The 14,050-nt window shown below is 42.2% G+C and overlaps 1 protein-coding gene across 1 annotated transcript in view; it reads left to right on the top strand.

Moving 5' to 3' along the window:
* DIPK1A (divergent protein kinase domain 1A) overlaps positions 1-14,050 on the top strand; it is a 103,969-nt gene that overhangs the window by 86,627 nt on the left and 3,292 nt on the right. Inside the window, exons 3-4 of the mRNA XM_055138238.1 lie at positions 4,302-4,409; positions 10,413-10,589. Coding sequence (XP_054994213.1) covers positions 4,302-4,409; positions 10,413-10,589 — 285 coding nt within the window. The remainder of the gene's footprint in view (positions 1-4,301; positions 4,410-10,412; positions 10,590-14,050) is intronic.

Here is a 14,050-nt window from a genome sequence, read left to right as displayed (position 1 = left end):
CATTTGCCTTGCATTTGCCTTGCATGCAGCCGACCCAGGTTTGATCCCCAGCATCACATATGATCCCTCAGAACCCCAATATGTGTAATTTCTGAGCAAAGAGCCAAGAGTAAGCCCTGAGCACTGGTGGTTGTGGCCCCCCAAACAGACAAAAGATATGTGTGTATTATATATAATATATATGTGCATATGTGTGTTTATATTTGATCATTCAAATGCCAGAATATATTTCATAAATATTGGTCTTGAATCATTCAGTTCCAAGCTCACAGCTCACAGCTTCTCAAATCCTATGTTGAGAGTATTAAAGGTGTCTCTTGTTATTCTGAGGCGGCATTTGGAAAACATAAGATAGGAGCTGGTTACCATGGAAACAAAAAAGCATTGAAAGTGGAATTAAGAGCCTGGGAGAAGAGAGGGACCAGAGCAAAGGTTCATAGACTTATTTGACCTACCACCTCCTTTTCAGGAAAAATAATTACTCAGCACCCACATGGAAAGCTCCCTTCTTTAGGTAAAATCACAGTAAGCTCCACCCTGCCCCAGTGTCTGAAGCCTCTGCTCTTAGATTGGACTACTGCTGGGCTAGAGATTGAGTTTAGTTACCAGTAACCAGTGCATTCATCATGCCTAAGGAATGAGACCTCCATAAAAGCCTGAAAAGAGGGGAGAGCTTCTAGGGGAGAGATGAACATTTCAAAGACTTGTCCTCAATGAAGGCATGGTGGTGTCACACCTTCTCCAGCGTTTCTCTTCCTACAAGTTATTCCAGAAAGATTCCCTTTGTCATGAGTCTGTGATCATGAGTAAACAGGTTTCTTGAGTTCTCTGAGTCACTCCCACTAATTAATCGTAACTGGAGAGGGTGTCCTGGTAACCCATAATCTTCCCTCTGAAGCTGAGATGCGCCTGGCTCTGATGTAGAGCACATTATGTATTGAGTCTGACCTGTCTGCTCATAGTACCATGGAGTGGAACTGAGCCTAAATTCTTAGATGCGTCTGAGAAGCCTGTTGGTATGGGGAAGCCTCCAAAGGTACTGTTAGAATTAGCTACTGGGAGATCTGCAGAGTCTCTTAAACTATCATCTCTGTACTTACAATTTTTTTTGGAGGGTGGGTCGTTTGAGTCATAACCCGTAGTGCTCAAGGCTTATTCCTGGCTCTGATCTTAGGGATCATTCTGGGTGGGGCTCCGGGGACCATTTAGAGTGCTAGGGACTTAACCCTAATTGGCCACATGCAAGGCAAGCATTCTCCCTGCTACACTTTGCTCCCACCTCTTGTCTTGAGTTTTTATTTCCATTTTATTCACTTTTCTCAACCTAGTCTTCGTAAGTCTTGTTTTTTTTCTTACTTTTGGGCCATACCTGGCAATGCTCAGGGGTTACTGTACCCAGAAATCATCCCTACAGTACTCAGGGGACCATATGAGATGCCAGGGTCTAAACCCAGGTCAGCTGCATGCAAAGCAATTGCCTCACCCACTGTACTGTCTGTCAAGCCCCAAACCCTCTTAAGTAGTGTTTTTTTTTCCACCCCCCAGAGATGCTCAGGAGTTACTCCTGGCTCTGTGCTCAGGAATCACTCTTGGCAGTGCTTTGGGGGAACAGATGGGATGCTGGGAATTGAAACGGGGCTGGCTGCATGCAAGACAAGCATCCTGCCCACTGTACTTTCTCTCCTCTTAAATCTTATTGTGCTATGTTTGTCTGCCTCCTATTTTATTTCACTTTGCTTCATTTATAATGTGGGTTTAATCTCTAGTATTTTTTTCTTATTTGATTTCCACTAGCTTATATTAATTTTTCTCTAGGTTTTTGTTGGTTGGTTGACTTTGGATTTTGGCCTACATTCAGCGGTGTTCTGATTGCTCCTAGCTCAGTACTTGGGGATTGCATCCGGCATTTGCTCAGAGGACTGCACTGTGCCAGGGACCAAACTAGGGGCTAATGCATGCAAAACATTAGCTCAGCCCATTGCGCTCTCTCTCCAGCCCTCATTGCCTTCTGTTGTTTTGCTCTCATTCCTTCTGTCATACGGTTGTATTTTAAAGCATTTCATTAAGTTCTTTGAGTTCATAGTGGTACATTTGCTTCATGGCAACATTTTTTCTGGAAAACATAGGCAGACCTGACACTTGCTTTTCCTATTTGTTTCCTCCTTTTTCTCATAGACTTGGTAGATCACATGCTTATTTTCTTTCATTTTATTACTCACTACTGAAGGTTCTTCCTCAACCAGCAGGAAGCAACTGGAACAGTGAGCTGAGCTGGTAGTGAAGCTGCTGTGCCCCAGAGTTTGTGTGTGTGAGAAAGAGGGAAGGATGAGACAGAGAGACAGCTTGGTTAAGCCTGTGTGTTTCCACCTGGAGAGATAGTGCAGGAGGTAAGGCGCTTGCCTTGCATGCAGCTGTTTTGGCCATGACCCTGGTTCAATCTCTGGCATCACGCATATTCCCCTAAGTAACACCAGGGATCACTCCTGGGCACTGCCCAATGTGGCCCAAACCCCTCCCCAAAAGGCCTGTGTATTGTCCCACAGTAGTTAACATCCCACCAGTGATTCTCAGCTAACTGAGCAGTCGGTTCAGTTAAGGGCTGGAAGATACGGTGCTGTTCCCTGCAGTGTCTGGGATACTCAGGCCACCCTGCAGAGTGAGGGCCTCCACAAGCAAACTGGAGAGTGGGTCCCCCAGGGCAGCACCTGACAATGCTTGGGGGACCATGGATGCTGAGAATCAAATTGGGCCAACACCTGTTAGGCATGCGCTCTAACTGCTGTAACATCTCCCAACCCCGAGAGGTAACATTTTAAAGCATTTTATTATTCAGCCCTGCCTTGTTCTGATACTTCATGATGCCCATTAGAATCTTAGATGTTCCTATCTCATGTGCCCCTTAAACCTTCACTGTAGGACCTGGGAGATCACTTGGGACGCATATAGAAGGACGCTCGTTTTTAATCCCTGCCATTTCATTCCCAGCACCCCCATCCCAGCACTACCGGTTGCAGCCCTGACCACCCCACACAGCCTGTGGAGACGAGCAGCTTTGCATCTCCAGACCTAAGCCCTGAGCTGTCTGACCCAGCTCGCTGAGTATCATGGGGAGTGCTTCCTAGTCTCCCCCCTACTAAAGAACAAACAAACCCCAAAAACTTCACTGTCAGCCAGGAAGATGGTTCTGCCCCGCAGGCATGCCTCCTCTCCAGTGTTTTGCCAACTTAGTCTGAGAAGGGAGGTCACAGCAGAAATTTAATCTCTGCATTTTTCCTGGCTCTTTGCAAGGCCTCCTCAGTTAAGGTTACATTGGAATCTTACCAAGATAGTTTCTTTTTCTCTTTCTTGTTTTTGGTTAACCTCAAGAATGAGAAGAAGACAGGTAATATGATATTTTAAAAACTATCTTAATATTGGTTTTGTTTTGGGGCCACAACCAGTGGTGCTCAGGGCTTACTCAAGGATTATTCCTGATTTTGCTCTGGGAACCATATGGGGTACTGGGGATTAAACCCAAGTCGTCTGCATGCAAGGCAAAGGTGTACCTGCTGTACTATCTCTTTGACCAGAACTCTCTAAATATTTTAAGCTTTAGGGTTTTTTTAAAACTTATTTTAAAAGCTAACCCGGGTTCAATTCCTCCGCTCCTCTCGGAGAGCCTGGCAAGCTATTGAGAGTATCTCGCCCGCACGGCAGAGCCTGGCAAGCTACCCATGGCATATTTGATATGCCAAAAACAGTAACAACAAGTTTTACAATGAAGACGTTACTGGTGCCCGCTCGAGCAAATCGATGAGCAACAAGATGACAGTGACAGTGACAGTGACAGTGATTTTAAAAGCAGGGCCATTTTACAAATAAGATTCTTAGCAAAATTTGGTACCCTGTGTGCTAGTGAAGGGGAATGGTTTCAACATTCTGTGCTTGCCCTGGTCATACGTAATAAGCTCTCTGTCATGATTCAGCTAGCAAGTAACAGAAGTTAGATACAAGTTCAAGTCTGTCCAGATCCAATGTCCTGAGTCTGCCGGCTGAAAAGACAGTACAGAAGATAAGGTGCTTACCTTGCGTACAGCCAGCCTGGTTCAATCCCCTGAACCCTGTCAGGAGTGACCCCTGAGCACAGATCCAGGAGTAAGTTCTGAGCACTGTCAGGTATGCCCCTCGCCCCTCCCCTTCTCCCGAAAAAAAAAAATTGAGTCTTCATGATATTTCCTCTGTTAAAGTATAGAGATGTCTCTGTATCTTAATTTTCCTCTTATGAACATTTTTTACTAACTACTTTTATTTTCTGGTTTTAGTGTGACAAGTACAAGACTGGAGTTATTGATGGGCCTGCATGTAATAGCCTTTGTGTTACAGAAACTCTTTACTTTGGAAAATGTCTGTCCACCAAACCCAACAATCAGGTATGGACATTGTAAATAAACCTTTCATATGATAGTATATATTTTTTTTAATTTTGATTTGCCCCTGGTTATTTTATCTAAGATCTTATTTTAAGTTTTATTTTATTTTTATAAAGTAGTTCACAATATTTGATTACATTTAATATTTGAACACCAATCCCATCACCATTATACCTTCCCACCACCATATTTTGGATGTTTCCATCCTGAACCCCAGCCCTGCCCCAAAGTAGAATCAAAATAATTTGTATTGTTTGTTATGAATAAACCACTGAAAATGCTCCAGAAAACTTTCCTTAGAGGAGACTGTGTGAAGATTGTTGCATTTCACCCACAGACCATTAAGCCCTTCTATAAGAGATTACTGACATATTGTCAAGGGTTGAGCCTTGTGTGCTTATATAGCATAAGATCTTTTTAAAAAGCTTTTTTAACTGAAACACCATGAGATACCCAGTTACCTCTCTGTCTCCCTCCTCCCCCTTCTCTTCCCACCCCACTTCTAGGCATTATGGCTTGCAGTATAGGTACTTACAGGTTATGATGCATATGCCTTTACCTACTTTCAGCACTCAATTCTTGTCCAAAGTGATCATTTCCAACTGTCATTGTCTTAGTGATCCTTTCTCTATCCTAACTGCCTCCCTCTACTTGTGGCAAGCTTCCAACAGTATACCAGTCCTCCCAGCCCTTGTTTTTTTCTTTTTTAAAAAATTTTTTAATTTTATTTTCATAAGGTTGTTCACATTAATTGATTACATTCAGTATTTCAGCACCAATCCCACCACCATTATACCTTCCCAACACCATTATTTTGAATTTTCCCACCACCACTCAAGTCAGCCTGCCACAGGCAGATGCTAGATAATTTATTTTCTGTTGCTTGTTATGAATATCATGAGATGTTGTGCGACCACACACTCTCAGAATTCTAAGATTATAAATAATTGGGGTCCAGAGACATCTCTGCAGTGAGCTGATCCGTTCAGAGATTCATTTGTAATCTCAAATTGGCACCCAGAGGCAGTTCGTGGGCATGATAATCAGGACCTAAAAGGGGTGGAGAGACAGGGAAGGATGGCCTGTCCCTGCCATCATGTGCCGGCCCTTGTTTCTACTGTCCTTGGGTATTAGTCTCATACTATGGTTCTTTTTAAATTATTCCACAAATTAGTGCAATCAGTCTATGACTGTCCCTCTCTTTCTGCCTCATTTCACTCAGCATGATACTTTCTATGTCTATCAATTTATAAGCAAATTTCATGACTTCATTTTTCCTTGTGGCTATGTAGTATTCTACTGCACTGTGTAGATGTACCATAGTTTCATTATCCAGTCGTCTGTTCTCAGACCCTCGGTTTTTTCCAGGTTCTGGCTATCGGGAATAGTGCTGCAATGAACACAGAAGTGCAGATGGCTTTTCTGCTGTGTATTTTGGTGCTTCCAGGATTGATCCTCAGGAACGTTTTTTCTGGGTCATATGAAAGATCAACTTTCTAGTTTTCTGAGGAATGACCATATTGTTTTCAAAAAAGATGGACCAACCAGCATTCCCACCAACAAATGAGAGTACTATTCTCCCTGCATCCACACCAGTACTAGTTGTTCTTGTTCTTTTTGATGTGTGCCAGTCACATCATAGTGTGAATTGATACCTCGTTGTTTTGATTTTCATCTCCCTGAGATTAGTTAAATGTAAAAGCAGTAAATTTAGTAAAAATTATGTAGAGCATTTTTACCCAGTACCTATCTGACAAGGGGTTAATAGCAAAGATATTTAAGGCACCAGTGGAATTTTACAATGAAAGAAAAAAACATCCAACCCCACTTTTTTTTTTTTTTTTTGCTTTTTGGGTCACACCTGGCGATGACAAGGGTTACTTCTAGCTCTGCACTTAGGAATTACCCTTGGCAGTGCTCAGGGGACCATATGGGATGCCGGGAATCAATCCAGCGTCGGCTGCATACAAGGCAAATGCCCTACCTGCTGTGCTATTGCTCCAGCCCCCCAACCCCATTTAAAAAGAAATGGGGAGAAAAAATGAACAGAAACTCCCTCAAAGAAGAAATATAAATGACAAGACACATGAAAAAATGATAGTGAATTCTAATTTTACCAGGAGCTTAAGCATTATTTGGAAGAACTCTTGAACCATAGCAGTATACTCTTTTATATATGTATGACTGACTGGAAAAGCACAAAAGCACTTAGATGTGGTTGTTTTTGCACACCCCCCTTCCTCCTCCTCAGGGTGTGAGAATGACATGGCTGAAGATTTAGGATGATCTACACTTCAAGTTTTTTTCTAGCTTTATTATAAGAATACATATAACATACAAAATACATATAACATACAAAATAAGTAGGTAATTCTTTATTATAAGAATACATATAACATACAAAATACATATAACATACAAAATATGTTAATTGACTTTGTCATTGGTAAGGCCACCACCAGACTTCTTGTAGTTAAGTTTTTTTTTTCCTTTTATTAGTTCACCATGTGGAAAGTTACAAAGGTTTAAGTCTCAGTTATACAATGCTCAAACACCCGTCCCTTCACCAGTGCTCATATTCCACCACCAAGAATCATAATATACCTCCCCCCTTCCCCCCACCTCCCCAGCCCCCCACCCCACATGTGTAACTGGTAAATTTTACTTTACTTTCACTTTACTTTGATTACATTCAATATTTCAATAAAAAAATTCACTATTATTGATTTGGAGTTTCTCCCCCCTAAAGTCGATCTGCTGAAAAGAAAGCATTTGGTAATTTGTTTTCCATTGCTGAGAATGAAGAGATATGAGGTCTGGAGGCCGCACTAGCAGCAGCATAGTTTTGGATTTCTGTATTTTAGTAACTAAGTCTAGTGAAATGTCTGCCAGGAATCACAACATTGTAAGCTTGTACCTTTCAGCTACTTTATATTAAAGTTAAGTTTTGAGGGAACATTATGCATAGATTTTGAGGGGTCAGGCCCCTGTGCCCTGTGTTGTTCAAGGGTCAACTATATTTCAGTTCTGTATGCTTTGATTTACTCTTCCAACAGATGATTATTAATTTCCTATTCCCAGTATATTCCAGACATGGTTACTGGGAATAAAATAGCTATTAAAATAGATAAATCTCTCTTTTTTTTTTTTTTTTTGCTTTTTGAGTCACACCTGGCGATGCACAGGGGTTACTCCTGGCTCTGCAGTCAGGAATCACTCCTGGTGGTGCTCAGGGAACCATATGGGATACTGGGAATTGAACCTGGGTTGGCCGCATGCAAGGCAAACACCCTATCCACATGCTATTGCTTCAGCCCAGTTAAATCTATTTTCTTTATGGCTCTTGCATTATCCCAGAATAGTGGGAACACAAACAGTTGATAGTTGGTAAATAAATAGGCAAGATGACTGCAAAATGTGTTGTGTTCTTGGGGTATGTTTCAGGGCAGATTGGTGGAGAGTTAGGAATCAGGGGTCTGGAGATGTGCTTTAAAGTAGGCAATGAGGGAAGACCTTTCTAACATTTGGGTCCATATGTGAATGAAGAATTAAATTACAGACATCACTGAAGGAGAGTGTAGGCTAGGGCACAAAAGAACTATAAAGGGGTCAGAGCAACAGTCCACTGGTAGGGTATTTGCAGTTGGTCAGGGTTCAATCACTGGAACCTTGTATGGTCCCCTGAGTTGTCAGAAGTGATCCCTGAGCATAGAGGCAGGGATAAGTCCTCGGCTGCCAGGGCTGGGTGGGTGCAGGGCTCACCCACCCCCACCCAGGTGTGCCCTGGACAATGCAACCTCGCATGGCGTCGGGAAGAATTTCTGTAACTTGTTGGATCTCTTTCAATATTTATTTATGAGTCTCTGGATATGGCCAGTGAGTGAGCTTATTTGGTGCTGGAGGTAGTTTATGGGCCAGTAATAATAACTTTTAAAGTAATGTTTAGTAGGGGGCTAGAGCAGTAGTACAGCGGGTAGGGCGTCTACCTTGCACGTGGCCGACCTGGGTTCAATTCCCAGCATCCCATATGGTCCCCTGAGCACTGCTGGGAGTGATTCCTAAGTGCATGAGCCAGGAGTAACCCCTGTGCATTGCCGGGTGTGACCCAAAAAGCAAAATAAATAAGTAAGTAAATAAATAATGGTTAGTAAATCCCAAACAGAGGAACAGAGCCCCAGCAGCAGAAAGCCTCCACACTCCATAATTGCCACCATGCTTCTGGCTGGATCTCATGGCTTGGAACGAGCCTTATCAGAAATTAGCCTGTTGAAAAACTCAGGTATGTGGTTTTTGTGACTGAAATCTCCAGACTTACATGGAGTCAGGGATGGGTTACCTCCCCCATCTTCCTGTACTTCCAGAAGTCCTGGCAATCACACACATGCCCCAAAGCCACTACCCAGTTAAAAAGTTAACTCCAGCTGTACTTCCCCATTAAAAATTTTGGACTTCCTGGAGCATGTGGCCAAGAATGCAGCCGCACAACATCTCAAACTCTATAACACTGGTAAACCAGGAGTAGCACACCAGATTGGACGAGATATAATGTAGAAGACAACCAATCTCATTTAACAAAATGTAAACACAGAAGGCTTAACCTGTAATAGTATCTTGGTAATCTCTCACACAAGGGTATAATGGTTCATGGTGAGATGCAACAATTTTCACTAACTTTCTTCTAAGGAAACATTTTTTGATGATTCTTTAGCAAATTATTTATAATGAGCAATATTAAATAAGTTACTGAGGGCCTACTATGGGGGCAGGATTAAGGGATTGTTGGGAAAATTGGAGGTAATGGGGGCGGGAAGTTGCAATTGGTGTTGGTATATTGAATGTCTATAACAGATCATCATGAGCAACTTTGTAAACCAGTATTTATATAAAATGTAGGGGGGAAGTAAAATTTGAAAATTAATAAAGCAGTATTTAAGTTGACAATATTATCTTTAAGGTGTTTCTAAGAGGCCAGGAAACTGTTTAGGATGTATGACTGGCTAGAACCCTAGCCAGGTTGATTCCTGACACCACATGGTCCTCCAAACATCTCTGGGTATGGCCCTGGGAAACCCCAGAGCACACCCAGGGTGGCCCAGGTACCCCGGCACTGTCAAGCCTGGCTTGCCGAGAATTTCCAGGGGCCCAGAGGTCCTGAGTACCACTAAAAGCACCCTTACCCTCTGCACCTGCCATCTTCCCAAAAATGAGGATTGCTGAAAAAAAGATCAACATCCAAGTGTGTCTGCTACATGCTCGGTACTGTGCTAGGGAAAGCCCACCAGAGTAAGACAGGCAAAATCAGACTTAAGGTGCCATGTTTTTCATGTGAGAGAAGACAATGTAGCTTTGCAACTTAAGGGACTAGAAAAAAAAGAAAGGAACAAATTAAAATCAAAGTTATCAGAAGGAAACAACACAGATTATAATACAGATAAATAGAAAATACAAAAATATTTGAGAAAAATCTATGTAACGAAAGTTGTTTTTGTAAAGGTCAACAAAATAGGTAAATCTTTAGCTTGATTGACTAATAAGTTAGAAAAATTCACATTACTAAAATCAGAAGTCATTAGGAACTTTACTATTGATTCTCCAGAAGTAAAAAAGTATCAGACTAGAGCAATAGCACAGTGGGTAGGGCATTTGCCTTGCATGCAGCCGACCCAGATTTGATTCTCAGCACCCCATATGGTCCCCTGAGCACCACCAGGAGTAATTCCTGAGTGCAGAGCCAGGAGTAACCCTTGTGCATCACCAGGTGTGACCCAAAAAGAAAAAAAAAATGTGTATGTGTGTGTTAAAACAGGCATTCTTTCCATGCTAAAATTTTAAGGAAAACAAAAACTGAGATATGAAATTTGCAGTTCAAAAACTCAACCTCAATGATTTGTTGTTTGTATGGTTTTCTTAAAGAGGAGAATATTAAGGTATATCGTGGTAGATTAATTTTATACTCACCTTATAGTCTAATATAGTCTCATTTGTCTTTCTTTTTTAATGTAGATGTACTTAGGGATTTGGGATAATCTGCCAGGTGTTGTGAAATGTCAGATGGAACAAGCACTTCATCTTGATTTTGGAACAGAATTGGAACCACGGAAGGAAATAGTGTTATTTGATAAGCCAACAAGGGGAACAACTGTCCAAAAATTCAAAGAAATGGTCTATAGTCTCTTTAAAGTGAGTATATGCATTTGCAGGTCATTGTGTACTCTTCTGGAAGAGTTGGTGCATCCTCAAACTAAGTCATGAAAACATTCTCTTCTTTACCTTTATCAGGGATTCTACCTTAAAGAAATTATTCAAGGGGTGGAGTGATAGCACAGCGGGTAGGGCGTTTGCCTTGCACGAGGCCGACCCGGGTTCAAATCCCAGCATCCCATATGGTCCCCTGAGCACCGCCAGGGGTGATTCCTGAGTGCATGAGCCAGGAGTGACCCCTGTGCATTGCTGGGTGTGACCCAAAAAGCAAAAAAGAAAAAAAGAAATTATTCAAGGAGAAGGAAAATATGTGTGGAGGATGTTTTCTCATTTTTTTAAAAAAAATTATTAGTGAATCACCGTAAGGTACAGTTACAGACTTACAAATTTCCATGCTTACTTTTCAGTCATACAAAGGTCAAGTATCCATCCCTCCACCAGTGCCCATCTTCCACCACCAGTGGTCCCAGCATCCCTCCCACCATCCCCATCATATTCCCCCTCCTCCCACCCTGCCTCTGTGGCAGGACATTTCCTTTTGCTCTCTCTCCTTTTGGGCTTTGAGGTTTGCAATAGAGGTATTGAGTGGCCATCATGTTCAGTCTATAGTCTGCTTTCAGGGAGTGGAGGATGTTTTCTTCAGCATTACTTATAATAACTAAATATGTCCACATATGAAAAGGAAATGAAGGAAATGAGCTTAGATACAGAGTCAGACCTCAGAATCTGCAGGGGATTGGTTCCAGCACCTCCTGTGGCTATCAAAATTCTAGACTCAAATCCCTTATATAAAATGACATGATGATGGGGCCGGAGCGATAGCACAGTGGGTAGGGCATTTGCCTTGCACGCGGCCGACCCTTGTTCGATCCCCAGCATCCCATATGGTCCCCCAAGCACTGCCAGGAGTAATTCCTGAGTGCAAAGCCAGGGGTAACCCCTGTGCATCGCTGGGTGTGACCCAAAAAGCAAAAAAAAATAATAAATAAATAAATAAAATAAAATGACATGATGAGGGCCAAAGTGATAGTAGGTTGTACATGGCCAACCTGGGTTCGATTCCCAGCATCCCATATGGTCCCCCAAGCACTGTCAGGAGTAATTCCTGAATTCAGTAACCCCTGAGCATCGCTGGGTATCACCCAAAAAGGAAAAAAAAAAGACATGATGATTGTGTATAACTTATCCTCCCTTTTCCGGGGGGAGGTGGCACAATTTGGGCCACACCTGACAATGTCAGGGGTTGCTCTTAGCTTTGCACTCAGGAATTAACTCATGACGGTGCTGGGGGAGCATATGGGATGCAGGGAATCGAACCCAGATTGACTGTCTGAAGCAAATGCCTTACCCACTGTACTATCACTTCAGCCCCTCTCACATATTTTAAATCAGCTCTTTAGATTACTCTAACTATCTAATACAGCATAAATGCTATGTAAGTATTTGTTACACTATATTGTTTAGTGAATGATATCGAGGAAAAACATCTGTTTATGTTCAGTACAGACACAAACTTTGTAGATGTTGAATGGTGGATATGGAAGCCATGGTTAAGAAGGGTTTGACTGTAGTTTAATGTACCAAAACTATCTTTTTTAAAAGTGTAAATAGTTTACAATTAGCATCCCTTAATTGTAAGTTTTGTTATTTGTTTTTGATCTGAGGCCACAGCCAGCAGTGCTCAGGACTTACTCATGGCTCTGTACTCAAGGATCACTCCTGGTGGGGCTCTGGGGACCATATGGGGTGTCAGGGGATCAAACCCAGGTCAGCCACATGCCAGGCAAGTGCCCTACCCACTATATTATCACTCTGACCCTTTTTTTTAATTCAAAGAAATACTCATACAGTTCAGAGAAATAGTTCAGTGGGTAGGGCATTTGCCTAGCATGTGGCCGACCTGGGTTTGGTCTCTGGCACCCCATATATCCCCTGTGCCCAAGAGTGATTCCTGAGCACAGGGCCAGAAGTAAGTCCTGAGAACTGCCAGGTGTGACCCTAAAATAAAAACGAAAACAAAAGAAGAAATACTCATACAAAGATTACTTAGAAATATTAGAACCAAAGAAATGGCTAAAGGGCTCTAGAGCACAATGTAGTGAGCAGGAGACAGTTATCTTTCACCACATGCTCCCTGAGTTCTCTGCTAGGATTGACACCTGAGCACCACTGGGTGTGGCCCTTGGGAGGGAAAAGAATGGAAAGAGAAAAGAAAAATGTTAAAGGATGAAAAGGCTGTCATGCAGGGGAAGGAGGGGATCTCTTTTATTATATATTGAACTCAAAAGCTATACTTTAATAGCTTATATTTTAATAGTTTATATTTTATAAGTTTTAATTCTTTAATTATTTTATCCCAAAGAACTTACATAGGAAAATACCTTTTTTTGTTTGTTTGTTTGTTTTTGAGCCACACCCAACAATGCTCAGGGCTTACTCCTGGTTCTGAGCTCAGGAATTACTCCTGGCAGCTCTTGGGGGATGCTGCCAAGATCCCTTGGCACCATATGTGATGCCAAGGATTGAACCCCCTGGGTAGGCCATGTGCAAGATAAGCATCCTACCCACTATACTGTCATTCTGGCTTCAATACCTTTAAAGGGAAATTTAAAAAATACTTTCAAATTATTTTTTAATAGATGTGTTTGAAGGGCACATTTTTCACTCTTCAAAACATATGTTGGGGAGCCAGAGAGAGAGAGAGAGAGAGAGAGAGAGAGTGTACAGGGGTTAAGGCAATAGTCTTTTACTGAGCCTGGTTCAGTCCCCAGCGCTGCCATAAGTGATCCCTGAGAACTGCCAGATGTGATCCCTGAGCACAGAGCCAGGAGTAGGCCTGAGCACAACCAGGTGTGTCCCTTAAGCCAACCAAAGAAACTCCACACACTCTCTCCAGCTCCTGGTGACCAAAAATATTAAAAATCAAAGACTAAATTATTAAGAAAGGAAAAAAATAACTTTCAGTTGACTTCATATAATTTTGGATAGTTTATCATGCTGTTATGCACATAAATGAATGCGACAAATACTAGGATCTTAGCTTACTGACCAAAGGGGTATAGAAGTTTAGGGTGGCCACACCTTTTAGACCATACCCTCCTAAGTCACGCTCAAGACTAACTTCTGGCGGTGTTCAGGGTACCTTGTAGTACAGGGTGTTAAACTACAGCCTGCATATTAGCCCTTTGAACTATTTCACCAGCCCCAAAGTTGGCATTTTTTGGGGAGCGTGGGGTGGGCACACCTTGGGGTGCTCAGGGATCACTTCTAGTAAGGCTTGGGGAACCTACCATATGAGGTGCCAGGGATGGAACTCAGGGCAGGTGTGCTCAAGGCAACTATATTTTCTCTGGTCCAACTCTGTTTTTTTTTTCTTTTCCTTTTGTTTTCAATTTTATTTTTATAGTTCACTAATTTATTACATTCAGTATTCCAACACC

This window comes from Sorex araneus, chromosome 5, assembly GCF_027595985.1.
Source record: "Sorex araneus isolate mSorAra2 chromosome 5, mSorAra2.pri, whole genome shotgun sequence".
NCBI classification, from domain to species: domain Eukaryota; kingdom Metazoa; phylum Chordata; class Mammalia; order Eulipotyphla; family Soricidae; genus Sorex; species Sorex araneus.
This window is presented reverse-complemented; position numbering and strand designations above follow the sequence as displayed.